The 26,677-nt window shown below is 46.2% G+C and overlaps 2 protein-coding genes and 1 long non-coding RNA gene across 3 annotated transcripts in view; 2 read left to right on the top strand and 1 right to left on the bottom strand.

Annotated features, from left to right (window-relative positions):
- The window catches only part of LOC135394126 (mucin-2-like), a 63,361-nt gene extending 43,507 nt beyond the window's left edge, over positions 1-19,854 (bottom strand). The window contains exon 1 of the mRNA XM_064624648.1: positions 19,717-19,854. Within this exon, the coding sequence (XP_064480718.1) occupies positions 19,717-19,828 (112 nt within the window). The 5' untranslated portion in view covers positions 19,829-19,854. The remainder of the gene's footprint in view (positions 1-19,716) is intronic.
- LOC135394127 (uncharacterized) overlaps positions 1-26,677 on the top strand; it is a 123,555-nt gene that overhangs the window by 44,312 nt on the left and 52,566 nt on the right. The gene's annotated exons all lie outside the window — the stretch shown is intronic.
- Positions 25,094-26,262, top strand: LOC135395148 (RNA polymerase-associated protein LEO1-like). Its single transcript, XM_064626394.1, is given in 5 exon segments — positions 25,094-25,420; positions 25,541-25,845; positions 25,847-25,922; positions 25,925-26,054; positions 26,057-26,262. Coding segments are annotated over 5 exon segments (1,044 nt in total).

Below are 26,677 nucleotides of genomic sequence, written 5' to 3'. Positions count from 1 at the left end.
TCGATGTATTACAGGATGCATCGTGCGGGCATTGTTGCTTGAACAGGTGGCACACGCCATACTCTCTGTACCTCCGGTTTAGTTCTGGCGAGGTTGAAGTAATGTTTTCAAATTTTGGCTGAGCTTGTACTGTATGTGTTCTGTACTTTGTGAAGTCTGCGTTTGTCTCTCTGACACAGCCCGGGACACACCTGAGTCTCCTGTGACACCCTCCTCTGGTTGTCATGGGGCGGCTGCCTCAGGTTGGATTACGTGATGAAGACGCGCTGACTTTTGCGGTCACAAGCCTTTGGCTACTGATAGTAATATCAAATGCATGACTTTCCATAGTTCCTGTTCGTGCCAAGCAGCAGCGTAGCCAGAAAAATATTTTGGGAGGGGTTCGATGCGAACTTTACATGTGGGAGGAGGATTGCGCCCTCTTTTCCCTCTCCCAAATGCACTACAAAAGGTACAGTTTCGGGAGGTTTAAACCCCCCAAACGCCCCCCCCCCCCCGGCTATGCTGCTGGTGCCAAGTATTGCGTTCCTATTATAAAGGTATATTTCTTGTCCTTATTCTCTTAGCGTAATTACCTTCCATTGGGATGAAGCACTCAGCTGCGAGAGCTATGGAATAGCCGGTATTCATGTTGATGGAGCCCACATCTCCGTGTTTTTCTTCTTGTTTTTATGTCCAATCCAGTCCAAGACTCGACCAAGACCAAGTTTACCTCGATCCAATCCAAGTATTGTACTCGTATCTATTAGTTGTATACAGAAGAACTAGAAGGTTCAGCGGAAATACAACTCCCCTGTTAGGTTGCCTAACTGCGGTTTGTTGTTTCCTAATAGTAATACCTGCCGCGTGAACTACGTGAACGGTTTGTGAGCTGTCGATCATTATCGATAGTTCACTAGCGTGTACAGGCGTAATGATATCCCGAAACTAATAATGATACCGTTGCCCACGCAGTAATTAATCCACTTATGAATGGGTTCCTTTACCTTGGCGTGATTTTTTTAAATTTTTCTCATCAACACGTCACATCTACTGTGACCTCGTAGGACATATTCACTTGGTAGGGTGACCGGGGTTGTCAGCATGCGGTACTACAACCGCTAATGTGTCCCTGTGCCGTTTTTTTTTTTTTTTTCGCTTTTAACCCTTTGATGCCCAGCGTTGCTGTGGAGCAACGCTCCAAAATATATTTTTTTTCTCCGCCCAAGTGGGTCATACAGGGTACTAAATGCCCCATGTTGCTCAGGAGCAACAATTTGAACCGCATGAAACGAAGGAGAGATGGCAGCACTCGCCCGCGTGTGCATTTAAACCACGTGACTCTGCGGTTTTCGCGCCTTTCTTGAAAGCGATTCACCAAGGTAAGCAAATCGTCATGTTTCGTGGCCAGTATTTGTTATTTCTGCGATCGAGTGAATAGAAACAAGAGATACTGATCTAGGCAATTGTGTGACAGTGCAAAATTTGACTGACACTTCGGAGATATTATGTAATCCGCGGGGAAAATATATGTTGCCGACGAGCAACATCGGGCGTCTATGGGTATTTTTGTATGTGACTTCACAGACGAAGTACACATTTGTTTTTCAATAGACTGCACACAACTGTTTGTTTACTGCAACTTTCCTGCCGTAACTTCGACACATATTTATGCGGGAATAGTTACCAGGCCACTGACATACTACTTCATATCTGTCTAGATGAGCATTACATCGTCAAAAAAGGCGCTCACGGACAACGAGATCCTTGAGATGCTTTTTCTACCGGACGGAGAAATATCGGAAGTTGACTTCGACAGCGATCCGGATGATCCGGATTATGATCCAAGGGACGATAGAACGTTTGCAGATCTCTGTCCTCTTGAGATTGTAAAGGATCCTCGTGGTCAAGAAGCCGACGAAGAGCGGACAGAGAATGTTACTGGCGAATCTACATCAAGTGTCCCTGCCGACAGCGTCCATCCCACCAAGCGCCGTAAAGTACCGCCGAAAAAGGCTGCAAGGACATGGAAAAAGAACGATTTTTCTATCCAGGACACAACATGGAAAGGACAGCTACCAGATCCGCCTGATGACGTTCTTAGCTCGTACCAATATTTCAAAACCTTCTTCGACGAGGAGATGATTGAAATTCTGTGTTATCAGACGAATCTTTATTCCACACAGAAGAATGGCACATGCGCCAACGTGACATCAGAAGAAATGAGAAAATATCTGTCAATCCTGGTTGTATCGGGTATAGCACGAATGCCACATTTTCGAATGTATTGGCAGAGCGGCACACGTTTCCCTCCTGTTGCCGACTTGATGACCAGAAATCGCTTCGAAACAATTCATCAGTGCCTACACATGAACGATAATCTTCAAGCAAAGCCCCGTGACTCGGACGGCCACGACCGTCTGTTCAAGGTTCGCCCACTTGTTGACAAACTGAAAAGCAACATGAAGAGTGTTGCTCCTGAAGAACGACAGAGTGTGGACGAGCAGATCATCCCCTTCAAAGGGCGATCACAAATGAAACAGTACATAAAATCGAAGCCACACAAATGGGGCTACAAGGTGTTCACGAGAGCTGGCTCGTCAGGCATAATGCATGATTTTGTCATTTATCAAGGCAAGGGCACTGCAGAGGACCACGGGTATGGAATCTCCGGGGACATAGTCATCGACCTTGTGAAGCATTTACCTGAGCACATGAACCACAAGTTGTACTTTGACAACTGGTTCACGAGCCTGCGCCTCGTCGAGGAGCTCAAGACCAAAGGCATCCATTGTGTAGGAACCGTGAGGAGCGACCGAACTGAAAAGTGTCCCCTTGCTTCGGATACAGAGATGAAGAAGAAAGGAAGAGGCGCTGTTGACTACCGCATGGACGAGAGAACAGGCACTGTGGTCATAAAATGGCTCGACAACAGCTCTGTGTGTCTGGTGTCGAGCTATGCGGGGGTCCAACCAAGTGACTTTTGCAAGCGATGGAGCAGTAAGGAGAAACAGACAGTGGAAGTGTCGCGTCCTTTTGCTGTGAAGGAGTACAATACTTTCATGGGGGGAGTGGACCTCGCAGACATGCTGATTGAGCTTTACCGCACAGATCATAAATCGAAAAAATGGTACATGCGGATATTCTTCTGGATTCTTGATGTCTCCATCGTGAATGGATGGCTGTTATACAAGCGGCACTGTGCACAGCTCTCTGTTAGGAAAAAAAATGTCCCTCTTGGCTTTTCGACGTGAGGTTGCGCAAGCCCTTGCGCTGGTTGGGACAAAGCCACGAATGAGTCGTTCTGAAAGCGCGACACCTCCCAACCAAACTATTTGCCGCGCGAGGACACCACGACCAAATGAGGATGTTAGGTACGATGGAGCACATCACTGGCCCCTTTACGGCGAGAAGAAGAACAGGTGCAAGTATTGCAAGTCCGGCTACACGTTTCTCTATTGCGGAAAGTGCAAGATGCACCTCTGTCTCCTTCCAAATCGCAACTGTTTCCACTTGTTTCACGTGAAGTAACATCAGAAGTACAGTTCCTTGCTTGAGCCATATGTGCCCAACGTTGCTCGGGAGCAACGTTTGTTTGTACGGGACAGAGTAAAGGTAAATTTTTTTTTAGACGCCAGACGTTGCCTTTGGGGCTTCTTGAAGTCTAGTTTTACGCTGTATATCTTTACATTGAAAAATAAAAATTTGGGCATCAAAGGGTTAACACGTGATATTTCGGTTCATACGTGCAAAACATGTACTTGAATACGCACATACTTGGTACGCTAACTGCATGTCAGTGACTGAAACTGTTGACACTGGAAATCGTGGAAATCCACCATTAAATCCACCGTTTCTGACGGAACACTCTTTTTTTTCCTCCTTTTTTCGACGGTACACGACATTCAACGAGGAAAGAGCTATATAAGAACAACGGCAATAAGCACATCAAGTGACTATATTAATGAGAAAATTCGTGACTTCATTTGTGACTCACTACTCAAGGGCACACTGGTCAGTATGTGATTGAAATGAGGAGGTGATGGGTGAGTAATGATCAAAGCCGCGTAACGTCCATAGCGTAAACCCAACAGTGACAGCAAGAACCCTTCATGACCAGGTAATGTCATTGCACAAGGCGTTAAAGTAAGGCAACTAAAAGCACTTACAAAACAGCCTTCGTGTTTCTACTTTACTGAAGACATCTGCCATCCTGTCCCGTTTAACATCGCATAATAGACCGTATACAGTTTCATTCAAGCAGAAAGGAAAGACTAACCTATACGATTCATCGCGTACTTTTCTACAAAGGGCTGCTCCTGAAATAGCCTCGAAGACAGTTGCTACAGGAAAGGCGTCTCCGCAGGATGCATGCTGGGCTAAATAGTCGAACCCATGCAAATGCAAGTAATTGTTTGTCGTGACCATTGGGGTGTACGTTGCCAGACAAGGAAATGCGGTGTCTTTAAAGGGTGGACAAGACTGTAATGTACCCTGTCGGGCCACGTGTTGAAGGTTAGATGAGCTTCGTAGCCGATTTAGCGATTTGGTGACGATGGCTTTCAAAGTGTAGAAAGTGTTTTTTTTTTTTTGTAATAATCTTTTACGCGCGTTCTGGAGAGTGGTGCTTGTTATAGGGCCAGTGGCTCCCTTCGTGGTTTCTCAATGGTAGAGATTCTGGAATGAAGTTTCTAGTGAGGATGACCTCCATGCGAGCCATGGAAAAATTAGTAGGCCGTTGATGACGTCAACGTGAAGCTATCGTATAGTATATCTACCGGAGCCAATAGCAGTGTGCACGACTCAGAATCTTATCCGGTGATTGGTGCGGTACATACGGTACTTCGGACGCCAAGTTTTCAACGGTCTTTTTTCGGCGATAGCTTTATAGAGGTCACCACCGTCGACAGCCGTGTACGTCCGCCCGTAACAGTTGTGGAAACCGACCGTGTATTCACACAAGCGACATCCTCACGGAAGATTCCAGTGGAAGAAAAAGCGAAAACACTGATCACGCAGACGAAGTTCCGCCCTGTGTTATATGTTGATCATTCACACGGTGCCGTAATGTCGGGAGTGGCGTACTGCGCACTTAGCAGATGACACTTAACAGACGACTACGTCAGCGCCTTTCCCTGTCGTCTGCTATGTGAACGGTACGCCACTTCGCGATATTCCGACACCGTGCGCTACCGTGTTTGAACGCGTTTGGCACAATGCCCAAAGACGTGGCCAATTTTTTTCTTATTGAAACAGGTTATCATATTTTTAATTAATTATCCGTGCCGCGGATAATCTACCGCAGAATACTAAGTAGGGTTACCACGGCGTTCTCAGTCGAAAGACACGCGAGAGATTGAAACACGTTTTAAAAAACGATACAAATATTTCGATGAATGGCTGGATGTACCCTAACAAAATATAGCGTGGAGCCGCCTCCAATCCTGCTAGCATTAAAGGTGCAGCAAAGTAGTTGAGCTGCAATCGTCAGAAAATTTATCTATTCGATAGCCTCAGTGCTCTTACGTCACAATTGCGCTCATAATTGTTCTTGGAAAATTGAAAGCGAAAATTCCGGGCAACACTGTGTCGAAGTCGCCACCAACTGCGCATTGCTCGTGAAGTACGGCGGCAAAACTTCATTGCATACCCATAGCACTGTGTCTATACCAAAAGAAGTCGGCTACGTATCGGCTGCGTAGCCGTCAGGAGAAGTCAGTCGGGAACATAGATCACTGTTGCTTGACGAATTGGGATTATTTCCCACCGGATGTCTCAATTTTGTTAGCAAATTAAAAATATGAAGCGTTCCCTGTCGTGATTCTCTCTTGTTGCGCTATAGGTTTACAAGCAGTTAAACTACGCTGTCAACATAAACTGCCTGTCTGCTGCTTTACAGTACCTTTAACCGATTAATACCATGGTTGTATCGAATGCTGGCATTAAAAGAAAGAGCAACGTCACCCTGTATGCCGTGTTTATGCACACTCACGCCGCTCACAAACAATAGAACACTGGGAGGCGCCTTTCACAACGCACTTCAAACTTCTCTGCCACTCACAATCGCCGTGCAATCGCCAGACGCCCCAACGATCCTATAGCGCGTATCGCAACGGACGTCTAATCGCCCAGCCATAGCTTTTCAAGTTTATCTCGCGTATATCAAATATTAGAAGTCGTTACAGAAACGTTCGCTCAACAACCGTTTCGAAAGCTCCATTTGCCGACCCCAAATGCAGGAGCTATGCTGTGGTTGCATTCTGATTACATTGAGAAAACCAGGATATGGATCACGCTTATGAATTACCACTCCTCGCTCTTTGGGCGGCCGTAGAGTTGCGATAGAAATGTTTGTCCTAGCTGCTCCTGTATATCGAACAGCTGCGCGCGTTTCGGCGTTGGCGTTGAATTTAAGGCGTAGCCGTTAAAAAAAGAACAGAAGAGAGGAAGAAGAAAAAGAAAAACCACGTTTGTAAAGGTAATATAATCAAGAGTTTAACTTTATCACAATGAACAACTTTTTCTTTACTTCGTGTTAGCGCCGCGAAGCAACTGTGGCTATGATGAGCGTACAGGCGTGGACAGATGGAGAGAGGACAAGGACAGGTGGGTTGGTACGCGTCTTGGGCCGGCTTCAGGGGGAACTGTGCCGACATTTTAGTGTGTTTGGTTGTTGTATTGATTTGCGTTGCAGATTTGTGCCCGCAATGTGTCTCTGCCACGTCGGAGATTCATGTCCCTTTTGTAGAGGCACAAGAATAAATGAATAAAAGTAGATCACGAATATTTTTTTTAAACTTTCGTGTTAGCGCCGCGAAGCAACTGTGGCTATGAGCGGCGTACAGATGTGGACAGATGGAGAGAGGATAGCAGGAAGGAGTGGGGGACAGGGGGAGATCACGAATAGAAAATCTGCAGCAAAACCTGGAAAAACCTCAGACAGCACAGGGATTCGAGCCCGTGTCACTTCCGGGTCTCGGCTGGTATACAGGGCCACTCGAGCTGGTATACAGGGTACGTCACGTAAGACGGACCAGAATTTTTATGAAAACCCTATGAGAGCAGCATAGATGTTGTTTTTGCTGTTGAGTTCTACGGTCAGGCGGACATCCTCTCGAAGAAAGTGTGCAACTACAAGATGACTAATTACCTAAAATTCAATCATTAACTTTTTAATTAGGGGATTTCGTGCAAAAGCGAGATAGCTGATTGATAGACTGTCCTCGTTGAACACCATTCCACGTTTAAAAAAATCCTGAAACACGCACGTGCGCTAAAATTTCCATGCGTGTTTCAGGATTTTTTAAACGTGGAATGGTGTTCAACGAGGATTGTCTATCAATCTGCTATCTCGCTTTTGCCCGAAATCCCATAATTAAAAAGTTAATTAATGAATTTTAGGTAATGAGTCATCTTGTAGTTGCACACTTTCTTCGAGAGGATGCCGCCTGCCGTATAGAACACAACTGCAAAAACAACGTCTATACTGCTCTCATAGGGTTTTCATAAAAATTCTGGTCTGTCTTACATGACGCACCCTGTATATAGTTTTCATAAATCCAAGACTAAAACGAATGGTGCTCTCAACTCAGCAGGCCACGAGAAAGATCGCTGTAACCGGGTTTTTACCCTAACAAGTCAAACTACACGACACACCCTATACCAGAAACTACGCATGTTTCCGAACAATAAAGCACCGTGTACCGCAAACCACAGTGAACAAGAGATGTTCAGTTCCTGCCAGAACCGGTAGGCATATTATTCACCGCACCTTCTAACACACACACACAGTCCTTTTACCATCTGCATATGTGTCGTCCCCTTGCGTTCTACTTTCTCATGCCTTAATGAGTTGGTTTTTGCAGAATAACTTCCTGTCGCTGTTCAAAATGATTCCGCGGTATCGTTAAAGTCGGTTTGAATCGCCGGTGGTTTGGCTGCATTCTTCTCTCGGTGTGTATTACAGCGCATGATATCAGCGTACACGGATTGTCTACAATCGCTCGTTTTGTTTTTTCACGGAGAGGAGGTTTAAATACTAGGTTGCCGGTTAATGGCTTTTCGTCTGCGGGGATAGTGTGTTGGCGATTTGACGTTAGGAGAAAGCCAGAAATGACGTCACGGGCTCGAGTTTTGTTCCCACAATCATCCATCGAAGCAACGGTGTTCTGAATAGTGTTTGTATTTTTTTTTTTTTTTTCAGCTGAGCCAATGAAATATAAGAGGACGAACACAATGACGTCCAGCTGCATGTCCCGGTTAAAGAACAGGATTTAATGAAAAAGCACCAGCAGTAATTTAAATTAGTGTTAGCGCCGCGAAGCAACTGTGGCTATGAGCGAAGTACAGACGTGGACAGATGGAGAGAGAACAGCAGGAAGGAAAGGGGAGGTTAGTATGGCGTCCTGGGCCGACTTCAGGGGGAACTGTGTGTCTGGAAAGTCTTCGGAAAACCTAGGGAAAACCTCAGACAGCACAGCCGGTGACAGGATTCGAACCCGTGTCACCTCCCAGTGTGGGCGTGGAAAGCGATCATCCTAACCACTACGCCACGGGAGCTGGTGTATCAGCACCAGCAGTGGCATCCCAATGTTGGCGCGTTTTCACCAAACTTGTATTCTTTATTAGACATTGGTACAGTGCTAGACAAAAGTTTACGGAACGCGCTCCGGCGCGTTACTTCTGCAGAGTGACACGCCAGCAGCGAATGGTACCGTACGGACTTGCAAACAGGTGACTGGGTTACCTAGGCACTGTCTGTAAGTCCGTACACTCCCATTCGCTGCTAGCGTATCACTCTGAAAAAAGAACGCGCCGGTATGTAAACTTTTGTCCAGCACTGTACAATTTCCACTGCATTTTTTCCCCTCTGATTTTTGTGTAATAATTTCTGCCGTAATTTCCACGCTTCTGGAGATACGAAGATATGGAGGACAGAGAACGGTTGATTGACGATCGAGGGATACATTCACTAGAAAATCGGAGAATATTACAGAAACTTGCTGATCGCCTGAGGAGGCTCTCTGATGGAGATACTGAAACGAGATCAGCGCCCAATAGCGAGGATATACGCGCACAAGATAACGATCAGCACTCTACAATTACCCGTCTGCCTTTCCTTGACGTCGTCTCATCTCTGCTACCCGGAGCGGCGGAAACGTCCTTCCAGTCGCCGTCTTTGACGGCTGACCTTGAAGGATGCCGAAACTTTCTCTTCACCATGGTGACCATGCCAGTGGAGCAGATTGTCGAAAGCGTGCAATTAGTCGGTTTATTTAATTGCGGCTAAACGCCATAGGGGGGGGGGGGGTGAGGTGAGAGAGAGAGAAGAAAAAAAAAAAATCACGGAGATGTTGGCCCCCACAGCCGAGGGTCGGCTATACCTGAGTTCCGTGGAAAGGTTACTACTGCTACGTGCTACTGTTACGGAATACAGTGATTGCGATCTGATAGCTGCAGAACAAGAGCCCCAGCCTGTGTTAGCCACTCAGCAGTTCTTTCGACTGACCAGCGAAGCGGTTTGAAAATGTGCTTGATGCCACGAGCTGTTTGTTGCCCCTTACATTTATTGATCATTCTCATCAACTGTCCACTGCATGAAGTTTATCGTCAGTATCATTTCATTCAATTTTATGGGCACCTTTTCCCTCCTCACCCGACCTTTTTGCTGGGTGATGATGCTACTATTGTTCCTTTTATTAGAGGGAAACATAAACATTTAAGGACATCGGTATCTCAGTGAATTGTGATTTTACAATTATTCTTTTATCCGTCATGTCTACTTTTAAACCACCACACACAGAAGTTCCTTTAACACGAGCATCTCAAGTTTTAACTATAGGTTCGTCACATTACTGTGTAGTTTGCTTACTAGAGCCCGAGTGGCTTTTTCACCAATAGACCTCGAATCATTATCATCATCATTTATTGATCGCGAGACATTACTTGGGTGCTCCCCAAAGGGAGGGGGGTATATGTTTATTAAGTAAAAAAAGAAAGGAAAGGTTAGCCAGGAAAGACTTCTGCTAACTAACATTCCCTAACATAATAACGGCGTATTATAATACTACGGTAACAGAATGCCAGCATATAGAGGTGCTATAATACGGTAGTACTTGTTAAATACCTAAGCACACGATAATATTAGTAACAGTGTAACTTTATGTAATTAATGCAGTAATCAGTGATGGCCAGTAGTTAACTACATGTAGTTAAACTACTATTTTAAGTAGTTAACTACAATAGTTAGGGTACTGAAGGCGCCAACTACTATCGATTTTGCCGCAAGCTTTACGGCACGATTGTGCTTCCGACGAGCTACTTGTTTGATGAGAACGGAGGTGCAGAGCAATTGTGTCGTGCATGTGTACTAAATCTTCACTTTTAATGCTTGTCTAGTGAAGCCTCATTTGCTGTGAAATAATTCTGCAACTTAGTTTATCGCCTAGGCACAGAAAGAATCCCGCCGCAAGCTTTGTATTTGACGATCGTAGCACTGGCTTGAGCCAAAGTTTATTATTGTTTGTGATTTATATTTAGGTGTCCAAGAACACTACAAGGGATTGGTGTTGGTGGACAACGTTAAGTAGTTGTAGATGTTGTCAAACTACTAAAATCACAAAGTAGTTAGTAGTTATAGTTAAACTACTGTAGAAGTAGTTAGTGGCCATCACTGGCAGTAATACTATTAATGCAATAGTATTTGTACGATAATATTGTGCTCACTGAACACATTACGATGCTGACTCAATTTGGCGTTTGCATCTGGTTGGCTCCATTTGGTCACGTGCATTCGGTCTTACATAAGACAATGGACTTTGTTCACGAAAATACTGAAGTACACTCTTTTCTCCTAGTCTGTTGCACATTTTATACTTCAATTCAAAACGTCTATTGCGTTTATTTAATTTATTTTTTCTGTTTGGTAATACTTTCTATTGTTCTCTGGATTGGATTGGATTGGAAAAGGAAGGAAAAATATGGAGAGGTTAGTCCCGACCCAGTCAGAACTGGCTACTCCAAAACGCGTTTGTGGGTGAAAAAAAGAAAAAGGTTAGCTACGAAAAATAGAAGAACAAACAAACAAACAACCAAACACAGGAAACAATAATTGTTCTCTGTCTGTGCCTCTTTGCGTTGGTTTCCGTTCCTTTTTTCGTACCCATTCCGGTATTAGAGTGGCCAGTCGTACATGCTACGATGGCTGGTTTCGTTCATTGCTGAGCTCTCAGTACCGGCATTAAAGCTCGTTTCTAAATGCAATACTGCAAGGTCGTTCCAATGTACGCCCTGAAGGGGGAATAATTTTTTCTGTATCAACCCATATGCCCTATTTTATCTTTGCCTCTCCCAAGCCTGGAGAACGAGAGCGCGCGTTTGATCCAGTCACGACTCCAATGATGCTGATAGCAGGTTGCACGGATCCGCGATTTGGAGCTCAAATTAAAGAGCATATATAGTTGGCTTCGCAGGAGGCTAGTAGAAGAAACGGTATCATGGTTGTCGTTCATTTGTTCTTAAAAGCTCCATTACAAATTGTGGCACTCCACCACAGGGAAAAGAGAGAGAGAGAAAAAAAAGAGGGAGATAGAGAGAGAAAACCTGCATGCTACCTAATAGAGTTTATTCCCGTGACGTCACTCGAAGACGAGCGCCACAGCAATGCCACCTAGATAGCAGGAGGCATGAGCATGCACTCTTTCAATTGACGTCACGCACTTGGCCCTACTATCCCTGTTGGCGATAGATGGATGTGACGTCACCAAAAGAGCGAAGAAGAGAAAAGCTCCCTAATTGAAAATGTATGGCAGCCGGTCCAGGTGCTCGACGTTATCGAAAAAGTGCTCAGGCCTTTTGTTATCTATAGGTGGCATTATTGGCCACAGTCGCTATATAGTGGATTTGCATTCCATGCGTGGTGTAGGTCCTTATGGTCCTCACTCTCATCCTCACCCCTTCATTTGGTGTTCCTAAGTTCATGTACTGTTGTGTATACTATTTGTACGATAACTGCTCAATGGTAGCGTGTTCGACGTATTAGTCTTCTAAATAGCGTATATTGTAGCGAGTGAAAACCGAAACTTCGCCAGACCTACATCATGGCGGCAGTCTCGCCCTTTCGATGCTGTTGCTTCCAGAGGGGGCGTCTAATAAAATCCAGCGTATAATAATTGGCTGCGAATTTAATCGAAATCACAGGGTTCGCCCTCACTGTCCAATTGAATTTTGCATTTTTTGCAGGACACAAATCCCCCCTTTTTTCTTCTTCTTCTTCTCCTATCACATCACATCACACATCACAAATAAAAGAAATCTTGAATCTTGAGATATTTTACACGGCTACTTCGAGCGTCGTAAGAAAGCAAGTGACAGCGTTTGTTTAACACTGGTTTGGGTCCGGACTTCCCCTTTAAGCTGCATCAATGCGCGAAGGAAAATCGTCTCTGGATACCCCTTCATAATGAAGAAGGACGGCCAATTTCTTTTTATCTCTTCTGAGAGAGAGAGAGAGAGAGAGAAATACATGATGACGATGATATGGGAATGACTTCCGCTCATTGAGCAGAATTCAACCCCATTGCTATTGGGGAAGAATGAGAGGATGGTGATGAGGATGATGCTGACGACGCTGACAGGGTTTTAGAGAAAGTCGATCAGGTCGGTAGTTTGCAGGAATTTGATGAAGGGTCGCAAGACGGAATTGCCACACAACATACCCGATTCTGATATATCTTCCATCTCTGGAATGTGCCTCCCATTTTCTGCACGGACACGTGTTCCACCTCGATTTCACGTTTTCTTCAGCGCACGTCCCAAGAACAAACGAACATTCTGCAGTGGCGACCCGAATGCGTAACGACCGCGGTTGCTTTCCCTTTGGCTAAACCTTCAACGCGCTATAGTCATTAAAATGAGCGCACGCTAACGAGCCAAGTTGAGGCATAAATCGGTGGCGCATTGACAACGGCGCCAGGATATATGGCTCTTTGAACGTGTCTTCGGATAGGGATCGCTACTTTAAAGAAGTCACAGTGATGTAACAGTCGACCGCGAGTCGCTCATCCGTAACGGTTTCGCTCGGTTGGGTTCAAGGGAATTCACGAACTGAGGACTTTTACTTTTTTTTATATTTTTTTATTCCGTGTTAGCGCCGCGAAGCAACTGTGGCTGTGGGCGGCGTACATATGTTTACAAATGGAGAGAGGACAGCAGGAAGGAGTGCGGCACAAGGGGAGGGGGGGTTAGTATGCGTCCTGGGCCGACTAGAGGGGGAACTGTGCCGACATTCGTCTGGAAAGTCTTCGGAAAACCCAGGGAAAACCTCAGACAGCACAGCCGGCGGGTAGGATTCGAACCCACCACCTTCCTAGTCTTACGACCTTGGCCACTACCAACGAGGCCATTCCGGTTGAGGACTTTTATAACTGTTGGGTATGGTTCTTCGACTAAAGCATGATTCTACCTCAATATTAAGTTTCGCGAATAGATTTGAAGCGAACCTTACCCTCGAGTCGTCCTCTGACTTCGAAGGTTTAGTGCGCTGTAAAAGAGCAAAAACTTCGAAAAACCAAAAAATAAAAAGCGCATGTGCGTTGTATAGGTGTGGCTGGTTCGGAGGCTGAATGCAAATTTCTTTTTACTTTAACCGAAAAGCTGCCGAGTGCGTAAATAACACCCAATTTTTCCTCGAGTTTTACAGATAAAACACCAGTTTTACAGTTAAAAAACATCACCGATTTTTACATCCCACTTGGCGAATGGCATGCAATGCGCTAAATTCAGACCCCATGTAAAAGATGCGCCGACCGCTCCCTGGGTGCCATTCTTCATTATACTTATTCCGAGCTTGTTGTTTTATATCATTTTGAAATTGCGCAACCATTACCATAGTTGCTGGACCAAAAAAGTCGTCAGTCCGTCATCTGTCACCCACTGCGAATACGTTATCTCAAGTCCGCTTGGCTATATGGCGTAGAGAATGCAGGGGAAACAAAACGTATTGACTCTCATAATGTTCAATGAATCACGCTGTTTATACCAAGACCAAGTAGAGTGGCACACGGTGCGCACCACTCTAACGGGGTTAACGAAACAACGATCCTAGTGTAACAAGTAGGCGCTCTCGGTCGAATGTAACGTTAATTAACACTTTCTCGCGAACCAGTATTTTAATCACTCTTCCCGCGTCACTGCCAGCGCCGCAGAAAGGGAGACCGGCTTTACATCTTGAAACTGTGCTGGAGGCATCGCGGCTGCGAACGGGAGTGCCGGCAGCATAAACGGAGCACTGAGCCTACGCGGTTTATTGCCTTTAGCCTGCTTACGGTGTATATACATCTGTGGTTGCACTGGGCGTGCCTGTGCTTCGAGGGTCATTACCGGAGGTAGAAGCCGGGAGAAGGAATCAAGCTATAGCCTTGATTTGTAGACAAGCGTTAAATAGAAACAACGAATTGAATTAAATTAAATGGCAAGCGTGACTTTGTCATCTATACGTTTTAGATTGCTGCTGTATGCTGCCGTACGTATAACGAAGGGGGGGGGGGGGGGGGTGATGTAGGCGGAAGGTGTGGTCAGCCTGCTCTGAAGTGGCGGCTCGGTGCACCCAGGGGAGGGAGAAGAGGGGAGAGATGATGGTGGCACAGGGGAGGTAGAGGTGTGCTAACCCTCTTGCTCTGGGATTACGGTAGTTCAAGAGGACTACCCACCACAGAAAACATGCGAGCATCCCGCAGTAGTCTTCATTGGGATGCTCCCTGTACCACGGTAACAGCCAGGATTATTGGCGAAGTTACCCCATGACGTATAACGGACGTACAGGAATGGGGGCGTCTCAGCTGCCGTGATTGATACGGTAGAACCGACGTTACTCCTACACGTTCCGGCTCCATTATTCGTATCTTCGAGTTTCTCGCTAGGCCCATATGTTGTATCAACGACGGTGCCTGTTTGCCGACGTCAGGTCTTCCGGCAGAATTTCTAGACAAATGTTGTCACAAATCCTCCTGAAGTCGGCCCGGGACGTATACTAAACCACCGACTCTGCGTTTACCCACCTCTGTGCATAGCTCATGGCCACATTTTTTACGGAGTTTGTAACGGCACCACTACCGCCATCGACAGCGCATCCTGAATCGCGACGCGCGATAAACAGCAGCTCAGGCAGTTCGGCTCTGGCTACCAACCAGATGCAAACATTTGTATATATCTTTGTTTCCTCCTATGTGTATACATTTGAGGGATTGTGAAGGTTGCTGCTGTACTGCTTTGGAGTAGGGGCCTTGCCAAGCTACATTGATAGCTTTTTGTCCCGCCTCCTCCACTTTGTGGAAATAAATAAATAAATAAAAGCTAGAACCGTTGTTGTCCGTCATTATTCTGGCTCAGCCAACATCTGGTGACCCGAACGCAGTAGGGTAGTAAAAATGGTGGCGTAGGGTGGCACCATAAGTTAACACGGGATGGGAAAAGGTGGAACGAACGAAGCTGCTTATAATGTAACAGCGGTGTAATGTAAGGAACAAATCCGAGCAAACATGTCCGAGCAAAAGACAAGCTAGTTTTTTTTATTCCGTTAGCGCCGCGAAGCAACTGTGGCTAAAAGTGGCGTACAGATGGAGAGAGGACAGCAGGTAGGAGTGGGGGACAGGGGGGGGGGGTTAGTATTCATCCTGGGCCGACTTCAGGGGGAACTGTGCCGACATTCGTCTGGAAAGTTTTCGGAATACCCAGGGAAAACCTCAGACAGCACATCCGATGGTATGATTCGAACCCACCACCTCCCAGCCTTTAGCACGACCTTGGCTACCGCCAACGAGCCGGGCGCCTTAGTTAGTAACACGGCAGTTAGTAACACGCGTAAAGTATGCAGAATTGTAATAAAAACTGTCTTTACCTTTTGCATTACATTATCCTTGAGCGTTATTACCGACAGCTTCGATGGAGCGCTGTGAAACCTTTTGTAAGGCAATGCCATGTGGTTACCACAGCGTTCGTGTATCCTTCTCATATCCCGTCGGTTCCTATGAAACGGTAGTTCTTATTTACGCAGACGTACATAGTCCTTATTGGTGAGCTCTTTGGGGGGCCGAGAATTCGATCTCGATTCCCAGTGGGAGGGGACGTCATTTCAAGGGAACCGATCTGGTCAAGGGGACCTTGATTCTCGGAAGTCAGTCTCTTTACGGTTTCAACGGGTCAACCGCAAGGAGAAATCAAGGTCGGGCTGCCATAATTAATTACGCGGTGCATCTAATCAATTAACTCGACCGCCGTAATTGCCGCTGCCCACGTGGCGCATATTTCGAGGGTAAACGAAAAGGTTGGGCAGAGCGCATGCGCGTTGCGTCTGTGGAGCAGTGCGTATGGAGCGTATACTTGTTTGAGGAGTTGGTATTACAAATGAATCGTTATTTTTTCGTTTTTCTAAAAGAACTCGGTGGTGTTCTAAAAAGCACACACACAAAAAAGGAAAGAAAACAGTGGCTGGACAGACGACTACGAACATGACGGCTGTTGCCCTCATCTCCGACAGTAGCATCATTTCATTTCGTTGTGTTTCCCTCTTTCGGATGATCCTGTATAGTATTTCTTTGTTTGTTTTTTAGAATATCTCTATCTACCAGCTACGCTGTCTCACATATTTTTGTGTACCCCTGCAACTGTTTGTACTACCTATCTATAAAGAGCGAGATAAAAGTCGAGCAATACATCCAGTTGTGGCAAAATAAACATCGAAAAATCGCCTTTAGTGGCCGAATTACGAAGTTCTCAAGTAAAGCCCTCCAGCGGTTTCCCGAAAGTGAAGCCGTTGACAAGTGAAGCTTCGCGTTGTAGGGTTGTGCGTGATGTGATAGAGGTAGAAGGGGAAAAAAAGAGAGGTTGTCTTTACTCTGCTACGTATTATTTTTGCTCTACTATTTGCCCAAAGGGCCGTAACATTCTACAGAGACTCCTGGTACAAGGCGGACAGCGTTAGAAGTACATAGATATGCAAATGACCAGTATACGAGGATATGATACAGCATACAGAATACAGAAGGAATATACACTTTTCAAAGTAACGTGAGCGTGATGTTGAGCAGTATGTGCAGGGAAGCCATATCTCACTCTGAGAGAGAGAGAGAGAGAGAGAGAGGAAAGCACTCGGTCGAAAGATTTAGCCGAGACATTTGTGCGTGATTCGGGAATGTTTTCTTTTATCTCTGTGGTCAAGTCTAGTCAAAACGTCCCTAAAGACGGTAACGAATTGGTCCATAACATTTTACTCTCTAATGTAATCTTGCACCATGTAATACAGATGTAATGCATTACTTGGTGCAAATGTAATGCAAATGTAATGCAGAGTACCAAGCGACATCATTCGTTGGTTGGCCGATGGTGGCATTTAATTTCTGAGCGATGTGTCACGGGGGATCGTGCGTTCTGGGCCGACTTCATAGAGAACTGCCTGCATTTTCTTTCCAGCGTCTGAGAAAACTGAGGGGAAAGACCAAAGTGCGCTTCCGGTGCCGGGATTGCAACCCGAGCCACCCCCACCTCGCAGTCTCAGCGCTAAGCCACGGGAGCTCGTTCGGCAGCTGAGATAGGCGAAAGAAGAGAAAATATAGAGAAAGAGAGAGAAGAAAGAAAACGCGAAGGAAGAAGAACCTCGATGAATGGCTTTGTCGACGACTGCCTGCCTGATCTGTATCTCGTATAACGCGCAGCAGGTAATAATGCGTTCTTCTCGGTCGTGGCACTTTTTACCGGCGCTTTAAAATACGGTAAGTTCCTTGCCAAGTGTCTCCGCCCATCCCTCAGTCATCCTCATGACTGCGAGACAGGGCCTTTGAATCGTGCTTCTGTCTCATTGTCCAGCATTGTCATCTCCCATTCCCTTATTAAAGACGTGTAGACTATTTCGGGCCGAGGAAAAGCGTGTTTATAACCTAGCGGGGTGCGGTCGTCTGTGGGGTATAACGCGGCAGACAATGGAATACGGCATGAACTGTGGCTTTCATTAACGTCTTTAAATAAGACACGCAGCGGCAACACTTTTGAATCACCTGTCCCTTGTGTGTAGTGCTGTCACGGTTTAGTGTTTTTGTCTATGGGCGGTAATTGCAAGAAGCGCGGATGCGTGTGTGTCCGCGAGGATATCCGCGAGGAACCGGGGTTCGTGAGTCGAGTATCACAATGAATGTAGACAGGTACTTATTTTCGGTCACGGGATTGTTCTGGGTCTGTTCTTGCCTGTGCATTTGATTAGGAACCTGTCGTTCATCTCTATGCGATTGATTGATGGACCGAAAAATTAGAAATGTGTTCGAACGTTCAGTACATTTGCTACGAAGTATTGCCAGTAGAGATCACTTGAGCACTGATGACACGAAACTCGGCAAGATTTGCTCTACAACGCGTTCATGAGATTGAAAAGAGAGAGAAATTTAGTGAGAAAAAACAGCAGTAAGGACACAAGGAGGAGGACGACACGTACACTTTAACACTCGTCATTCGGCAAATTCCGCTATACCCCAACAGAGAACACCCCCACTCTCCACCAACAATTGCACGGTGCCGAACAAAGACTCCACGGTACCACCACGGAAATAAAGTAGGAGTGCCTGAGAAAGTTGTTGAATTTGCTATACTCTCGGAAACGTAAACGTGTTTCATTCAGCGATGGACGTCCCGGCTTCTAGAGTCGACGAACGATCATCCGCGATGAACACCCTCCGTTCATTATCTGTGTAAGATCTCGCTTTCCAGAAGGTCAGCTGATTGAATGTCCCATCGCAAGAATCTCGGATAAGCTCGCGCTTTTTGCCACATCTGCCGTTAAATCCATGAAGAGTCATGATTTGATCATTTCGCCAACATCTGCCACGGTCATCGAACTAATTTTAAGACAAATTACATTCGAGTGATCACCTACTCCCCATAGATACAACGGTAATCAACTAACATTAACAGACAGTCGTCGAATAGTGTGACAACTCTACGCCGGTTAGTTCGAATGCCATCGATTTCCATCGACAGGGCATTGCACGTAAAGTTGCCGTTACGCCTAGCTGGAAAGCTGAATAGCGCTTTTGAGTGGTATCGGATTCAACGGTGTTGCACAGTAGATACTTGTCTTGGAGACAATAAACCCTAACACATGAAGAAAGACCAAATGACACATATTTCGGTGGTACGAGGCAGCCTGACTTGAGCCTAAAAGTACGCCGGTTTCAATGATGGAGGCGCAAGCATTGCGTTAATAATGAATACTACAGATATACACAGCGAAGATATTTCCATTAAAAATTCTGTCGTGGCGACACATTTGTACACTTGGCACATGAGGGATCGTGCACCTGGAGACAGCGGACCCCTGATCTGGAAGTGCTGGTCTACTGTTGCAATGAATTTTAAAAGCGACTGTCGCCTGTGATAGGCAGAGTCAGTCACCCGAAAGACAGGTACTTATCGGAAAACACGTACGCGTAATAATGCGGATCGTATCGTTTCTCATATATAGCGATATTCGTCTACATAACGATAAAGCGATAACGATAAACGTATCGAATCTTCCTATCCATCGATAACCTGCAGCTTTTCCACCGACATTAGTCCGGTATCCGTGTCAAGCCACATAATCTGGCACCACGTCCATCAACACAGGTCGCTCAGTTGTCCAGGAAGGTCGATAAGAAGCATATAACACAAACCGCCCACGAGCACCGTTCCTCCATTTCGGGAGTAATCTCCTACCTCGAACGATATCCGCCTTCATGACCACGCGGTAAGCCGTAGCCGTCGGCCACCACAGTCCAGGAACGATAGCCAGCAGAGCAGCCAGCGCGAACGTCTCCAAGCACGGCATCCTGTTCGTAGAGCATCCAGACGCGATACTGCGAAAGCTGTCCAGGTAGCCACCTGGTTTATCCGCACCGGTTTCCCTTTCGAAGGAAGAAAGGGGGAGACCGCTCCAGATAACCGGCGTGAGAGTGGTCGCCTCTCTGTGGACAGGGTGACTTTGAAACGGAAAGTGCAGGAGGAGGGATGTGGGCTACCGGAGCACCAGGAGGACGGCGTGTTCCGATGCGCATCCGCACGCGCGCGGGCGGGCGGGCGGCGAACGCGGGCGGCTTGTCGACGGAGGAACGCTTGTGAAGTGTTTCTGCCGCTGCCATCTATATGCTCTGATTTCCGAGAGGTATGACAAACCGTAGTTGGCGATGCATCGTAGTTTCGTCACCTATGGATTCCTTGATTTTAATCAGATGTCATACCTCCGATATGGCCGGCTGAGTACAGCGTCCTCACGTTTGTGGTAGCCTCATGGTCACGCTATAAGGATTCAGAGGAGTCGGGGTCGAATCCCGTCATCTGCTATGTTTACCTGGGTTTTCCGATACTTTTCTGACAGACTTTCAGCCACGAATTGTCATTACTTTTGATGACAGGTATTTGTAACGGAATAAAATTTTGTATTCTGCATTTTTAATATTCTCGAACCGAGCCGAAAGCAGCATCTAGCTTTTTCCATTGTGTTAGTAGTATTTTATTTTATATTTTATTTTTCACTATGTCGCATCGCACTGCCCTCTGTAGAGCCCACCTGGAGCCTGGAGCGCAAATAAAATGATAAAAGTATAGACGTAAAATTGAAGTATGGAACATTAGCAATACCTGCAACAGATATGTAACTTGCGCGTGTGCGTGTTGTAGAAATGAGCCATCGAATGCAATTTTATTTGTTTTGTTCCGAGTTAACGTCGTGAAGCAACTGTTGCTTTAAAATGGGTGGGGGATATGTTTATATATATATATATATATATATATAAATAAAAGAAACGAAAAGGTCAGCCAGGCAAAGAGCCGTCTTTAATGGCTGTTACAGGGAGATGGAGAGAGAAGAACCAGAAGGTGTGTTAGGAAAACGCGGTTAGTAAATGCAGGCATACTTCACGGGGAACTGCGCTCACAGGAAAGTTTTTTTTTTGATTCCGTGTGAGCGCCGCGAAGCAATTGTGGCTATGAGCGGCGTATAGACGTGGACAGATGGAGAGAGTATACTGCAGGAAGAAGTAGGGGGACAGGGGGGTTAGTATGCGTCCTGGGCCGACTTCAGGGGGAACTGTGCCGACATTTGTCTGGAAAGTCTTCGGGAAACCCAGGGAAAACCTCAGACAGCACAGCCGGTGACACGATTCGAACCCATGTCACCTCCCAGTCTCGGCGTGGAAAGCGATCACTCTAACCACTATGCTACGGGAGCTGGTCACAGGATAGTATGCCCGTAAGGACAGCCTCAGGCGGCATTGTCTTATGTGATATCCGATCAGGCGGAGCCTTCCAATCTTTAAGACGACATTGTAGCTACCACCAACGTGTGGATGTCTCAGCCACACGGACGCGCCTCTAGTGCAAATATGTAACATCAGGAACCTGTTTGCCCGCAATACAATATTTTGCGGTCGAACAACAATGTTTGTCCCTTCTCTGTGTGACATTTCGCGCCAGAGAGAAAACGCCTTCTTTGTCCCTTGTGTCGGGCCTTGTCTGTGTACCGTGCTGTGCGAAATTCGTGCGATGTACGGACGACACGAAAGGTCACGTACACAACGCCATCTGACGGCCATTGGAACGCTGCCTGTTCACTGCTTCAAAGGGAAGCTAGTGGAAAGGGCTTTCCACGCACGAGTATCACAACCGGCAACAAACACGAAACCCCTATTGGCACGTAGTTCAACGAACTTGGCACTATTATACTACATCGCGAGAAGTGTGTATGTGTGTGTGTGAAATATTACGGGTTGGTTCACAATGAGAGATTTTTCGTGGTCGTTGACACTGACTTTGGTATCGGGGAGTGCTCAAGTGACACGCAATCTCACACAGTCTCTCTATCCAAGCTGGGCTACGTACTGAAAGGCACGGAGGTTGATTGAATATTTCTTGTGATCCGCTGCGAAAATGAAGCACTCCGATACACCTGAACCGCCCCCATGCACTTCAGGTTTCACTACAGTCCCCAACAACACTGAATATAATAACTTGGATGTACATTATAAGTGTTCTCATACCTTTAAAGGTGCAGCCTTTCACCAAAGGTACACCTTTTCGGTGTAATTCTTAATTTCACAATGGACTACGGTTTAGCACGAGTCGTCTCTTCTCGCATGTTGTCTGTTTTCCAAATAATCACTCTTTCGAAATATCAACATTGTTCACACTGTAGACAGCGTTGTAGAGACTTTCACGTGCTGGTGATCGGTAGCGAAAGCGATGCATATATGCATTAGCGTTATCTACGATATCCAAGTAATAATGAAATCATGATTTGCACTGTCACCCGATCTTTTGTAATGCTTTCTGAATTTTATAAAATACCATCCTGGAAATACAGCGCTATGCAACCAGATTTAATGTGCATGGCGCACACCTTTAAAGGTGTGAAAAAGTTTACAGTGTACGAACAATGCCCTAACGGATTCGTACGTCCGATGGGTATCTAAGGGACATTCATCAAACGTACGAATCCGTTAGGACATTATTCTTAGATCCAGAGGATATTCGGTGTTGTCGGGGATGTTCTGAACAAGCGACGTCGTAACTTAATCCTCTATGACGTGTTTAATATTACGCTACGTTTTCAAACATATTCAACGACGACGACGACAACTGCATTCTCCGGGAAATCCCTTTGTTTTTCAACGTACTTTCTCTCTTGCTCTTGTTTTCGTCTCATTTTATCGGGGTATGCATTTATCCTTCGAGTTCTTAATGCGTAATTTTAATTGGGGTGTCTTAATGGACAAAAGAATAACAGACACACCCTGATGATGGTAATAGACGGTCATTTCGCGTTTTCCTTCGGGGGATAGGAAGGTGATTAGAAATATTCCTCAAATGGACTCGCTCTCATTGCAGCTACAAGATGCGGGGTATGGACATCTGAATGCAATGAATAGGATTTGCTGTCTCAGCCGCCGCATAATTAGTCATGGTGGAGACCGTACAGGGACAAGGACGACACACACGGAAGCGTTCGTCCTTATCCTCATCCCTGTGCGTGTTCCACCATGTTCAGTCCCAACCAAAATGTTCTGCAGATTCTCCATTAAGCGGTGGCTTTTTTGTGTGCCGCGAAGCAACTGTGTCTATGAGCGGTGTACAATGAAAATCTCAAACAGCACAGTCGATGCCGGGTTTTGAACTCGTGTCACCTCCCAGTCTGGATCATTCTAACCACTATGCCACGCGAGACAACCATAATGATCATGTGTGACTGTATAGTCTCAGTTTATGAATTAATTTTGTGAGATTTTTTTTTTTCTCGTGCCCCAGAATTTTGTCGAGTACTCATGCACTAAGTCCTGCCACTAAGTTTCTGGCATCCTCGACAAGGGGACGTCCTCGTGCAAGTTCGAACCAGCACGAGGTTGATATCGGCGCAGTTCTCCCTGAAGCCTCATCGGCTTTTTGCTTCCCCTTCCAACCGAAAGGAAAATAAATATTAAATATATATATATATATATATATATATATATATATATAAAATCGGCGCAGGACAAACCTCCCACTCCTTTCTGTTCTTCCCTTTACATAATATATTCACGTCTGGTACAACGCTCATTGCGACGCTGTTTTCGCGGTGTTGGCACGAAAAAAAATTACCCGTCAATTTTTTCAAACACACTCACTCGTAAAAATAATTTTAATGGTACGTCAGTGATAGAAATCTCGGTGGTGGTAGCGGTGGTGCTAATGAAAGATCTCGCCGTTGCCGGCCCCGCAAAGGTGGGCAACGTCACGACTAACGCTCTGGGGGAATCTAGAGGGAATAGGAATCTCGACAGCTGGCACGCCTATGACATTGCGTGCGAACAACAACAGCTATATGGTGATGATGTTGTTACGGGGTGTTTTCACCACTGTGTCGAACGGGCACGTAACTAACAGTCGTTGCTTTATCTAGAATTTGTTATGCAAATAATCAAGTGTTAATTTATAATTCCCAGACCTTCGGGTTGGTTATGGGCACCTGACCAAAAATAAATTATTACTATAGTGACGGCTTAATAGGATGTACCACCGTACACAGCCGCCTAAACCTGACTGTCTGTGTTTAATTATAACCTCGAACGGGTGTCACTTTCTCGCCCTTCGGTGACGTCCGTCATCTTGCCGATGACCTTCACAAGGACCATGTCATGGGCGTCGTAGCATTAATTCGACACTCGTATAGGAGGGAGGAAGCATGTTTGACACGAGTAACAATTTTGTCGTTATAAGTTTGACGGAGAAATTGTCGCCCGTCGCCACCTCCGTATAAGTATTATACTCTCTATTTTGTGGGAGGTAGCGACGATGTCTGTAGCCAGGAGCAGGTGTTTGTTACCTTGGGTACATGGTGCATGGACAAAAGAGGGACCACGGTGTCAAGGAGTCCAGTACGTTGTCCAGTACAGTATGAGTTCAGGACTCAGTTGGTTACGGCCAGATATGTACAAGATACTCAAAGAAATATTGCCCTGGAGAGAACGAAAGAATTCTGGAAATTCCCTACCCAGCAAGCAGGGGAATGAAAAGACGGGACAAAGAAACGTTGACAGGGAGATCCTAAAAAGTAATTAGAGTATTGACAACACTAAAAAATACCGCAAAAGCTATATTTTAAATTGAGTACAAATATGCACATCAAAGAAAAAAAAACGAGTAAGATACCAAAACACCGAAAACGGTATTTAAAATACAGTATTTCAAAAACAGTACTCTAAATACGTACAACTCTGGTAAGGGGGACTTCTCAGAACAGTCGTAACGGTGGCCCAGAAGCCCGGTTGCCATCAGACGAGGGACAGCACTCGGGGAAGAAAGCTGGGGCACGAAACGTTCTGGAAGGACAGTCGGGTGCTGGGATTGAGCAGGTCGGAGGGACCGAGGCAGAATGCTGCAATAAATCAAAGTTTGCGTATAAGGTTATTCTCAGGCTCTACGGATCCTCATTTTTACTGGCAGAGTCGACAGGATTCGAACTTGTGCGGAGAAACCGATCGAAATTGGGGAACGAATTGCGGATTGCATTCGGGCGTGGAAGACAGCGAAGACGAGATGGAAAAGGGGAACGCCAAGGTTGAAGATGTCTTCAGCGGAGGGCTTTGGCGACACCAGTTCGCATGAAGATACTCCGGCAAAGAAGAAAAAAGGCGGCGACGAAGTCAATGTGCAAAGGATGGGAGACGAGGATGGGAAGGGGCAGGAGGCGGTGATTGCGGATGATGAAGCAGCAGCAGCAGAACTGGTTCCAGAAACGAGGACCGATGTGGAGATTCCCAGAATTGTGACCAACTTTGGGAATGAAGTACACTTTGTGAAGCCTCCCAATTTCCTGAGTGTACATACAAAGACATACGACCCACAGTGGCACGTCGATGAAGTTGACGAGGACGAAGTTTTTTTATTCAGTGTTAGCACCGCGAAGCAGCTGTGGCGATGAGCGGCGTAGAGATGTGGACAGGTGGAGAGGGGACAGCAGGAAGGAGTGGGGGGCAGGGAGGTTAGTATGCGTCCTGTGGACCGACTACAGGGAAAAGTCCTCGGAAAACCAAGGGAAAACCTCAGACAGCACAGCCGGTGGCAGGATTCGAACCAATCACCTCCCAGTCTTCAGCACGACCTTGGCTACCACCAACGAGTGGGCGAGTACAAAGTACTTAACGAAGGACAAGCTAGGTTTCTGCTTGAGAAATACGGTACGGCGGCGTTACGACTACTACAAGATTGGAACTCGAAACGTCGGCAGGGCAATGCCAGCATAATCAGGTGGTCGGACGGAAGCATGTCTGTCCACTTGGGTTCTGAGATATTTGACGTCCACAAGCAGTCACTGATGCAACTACTTGTTCGTCAGACAGGGAACACGTCTGCAAGGACAGGTCGTCTTCATTATCAAGCTCAGTTTCAGGCCTCTCGCTCGACAGATTGTACGCATCGTTAGATGACGTTCTCTCTGGCAGCACGAAGCCAGAAGACGTAGAAGATCCGCGTCCTCCTTCAAGTGGGCAAGGATACTGAAGCCCACCGTGGTGAGATGATCAAGAGGATGAGGACGACAGGGCAGTTTCGCTGGCAGCCATCAAGAACAAGTATCGCAAGGCAGGTTCTGCACTGCGAGAGAGTGCAAGTATCTATTCCGCCGGCGAAGACGATTCCGACATCGAGGTCCGGAAGGCCAAGCGCCTGGAGAAAGATAATGTTGACACGAATGGGGGGCAAAGAACCACAAATCGTTATAAAGCAGTAACGTAATAAAAGTAATGCAGGTTGGGACTACACCGGCAGACTAGATGCGTGACTGTGTATCTTAGGTGTGCGGGAGGTTCTGTCCGCATCTGGTTTGTGCGTTTTGCCACGGCCTCGGGGGCTTTCGGTTTCACTCTGTACTTTGTTGTGCTTGTGTGGTGTTTAACTCTTTTAATGCAGACGGTGCGCAGCTTGATGCTACCTCAAGTTTTCGTTTTAGTCAAGGTCAAACAAGCTGAAAGGTCTTGCACAACTGTTTGAACTGATCTTGGTGTTGTACGTTAGATGCCTCTGTCGGCATGCTATTACGAACTTGAGGTGCAAGGTGTAACGGGGACACGGAAGCTCTATCGCCATCAGACGAGGGACAGCACGCGGGGAAGAGTGCTGGTGCTGGGGTACCAAACGTTCTGGACAGTCG

Source organism: Ornithodoros turicata, chromosome 5 (assembly GCF_037126465.1).
Source record: "Ornithodoros turicata isolate Travis chromosome 5, ASM3712646v1, whole genome shotgun sequence".
NCBI lineage: Eukaryota > Metazoa > Arthropoda > Arachnida > Ixodida > Argasidae > Ornithodoros > Ornithodoros turicata.
The sequence above is the reverse complement of the archived record's forward strand: the minus strand, read 5'-3'. Positions and strand labels throughout refer to the sequence as shown.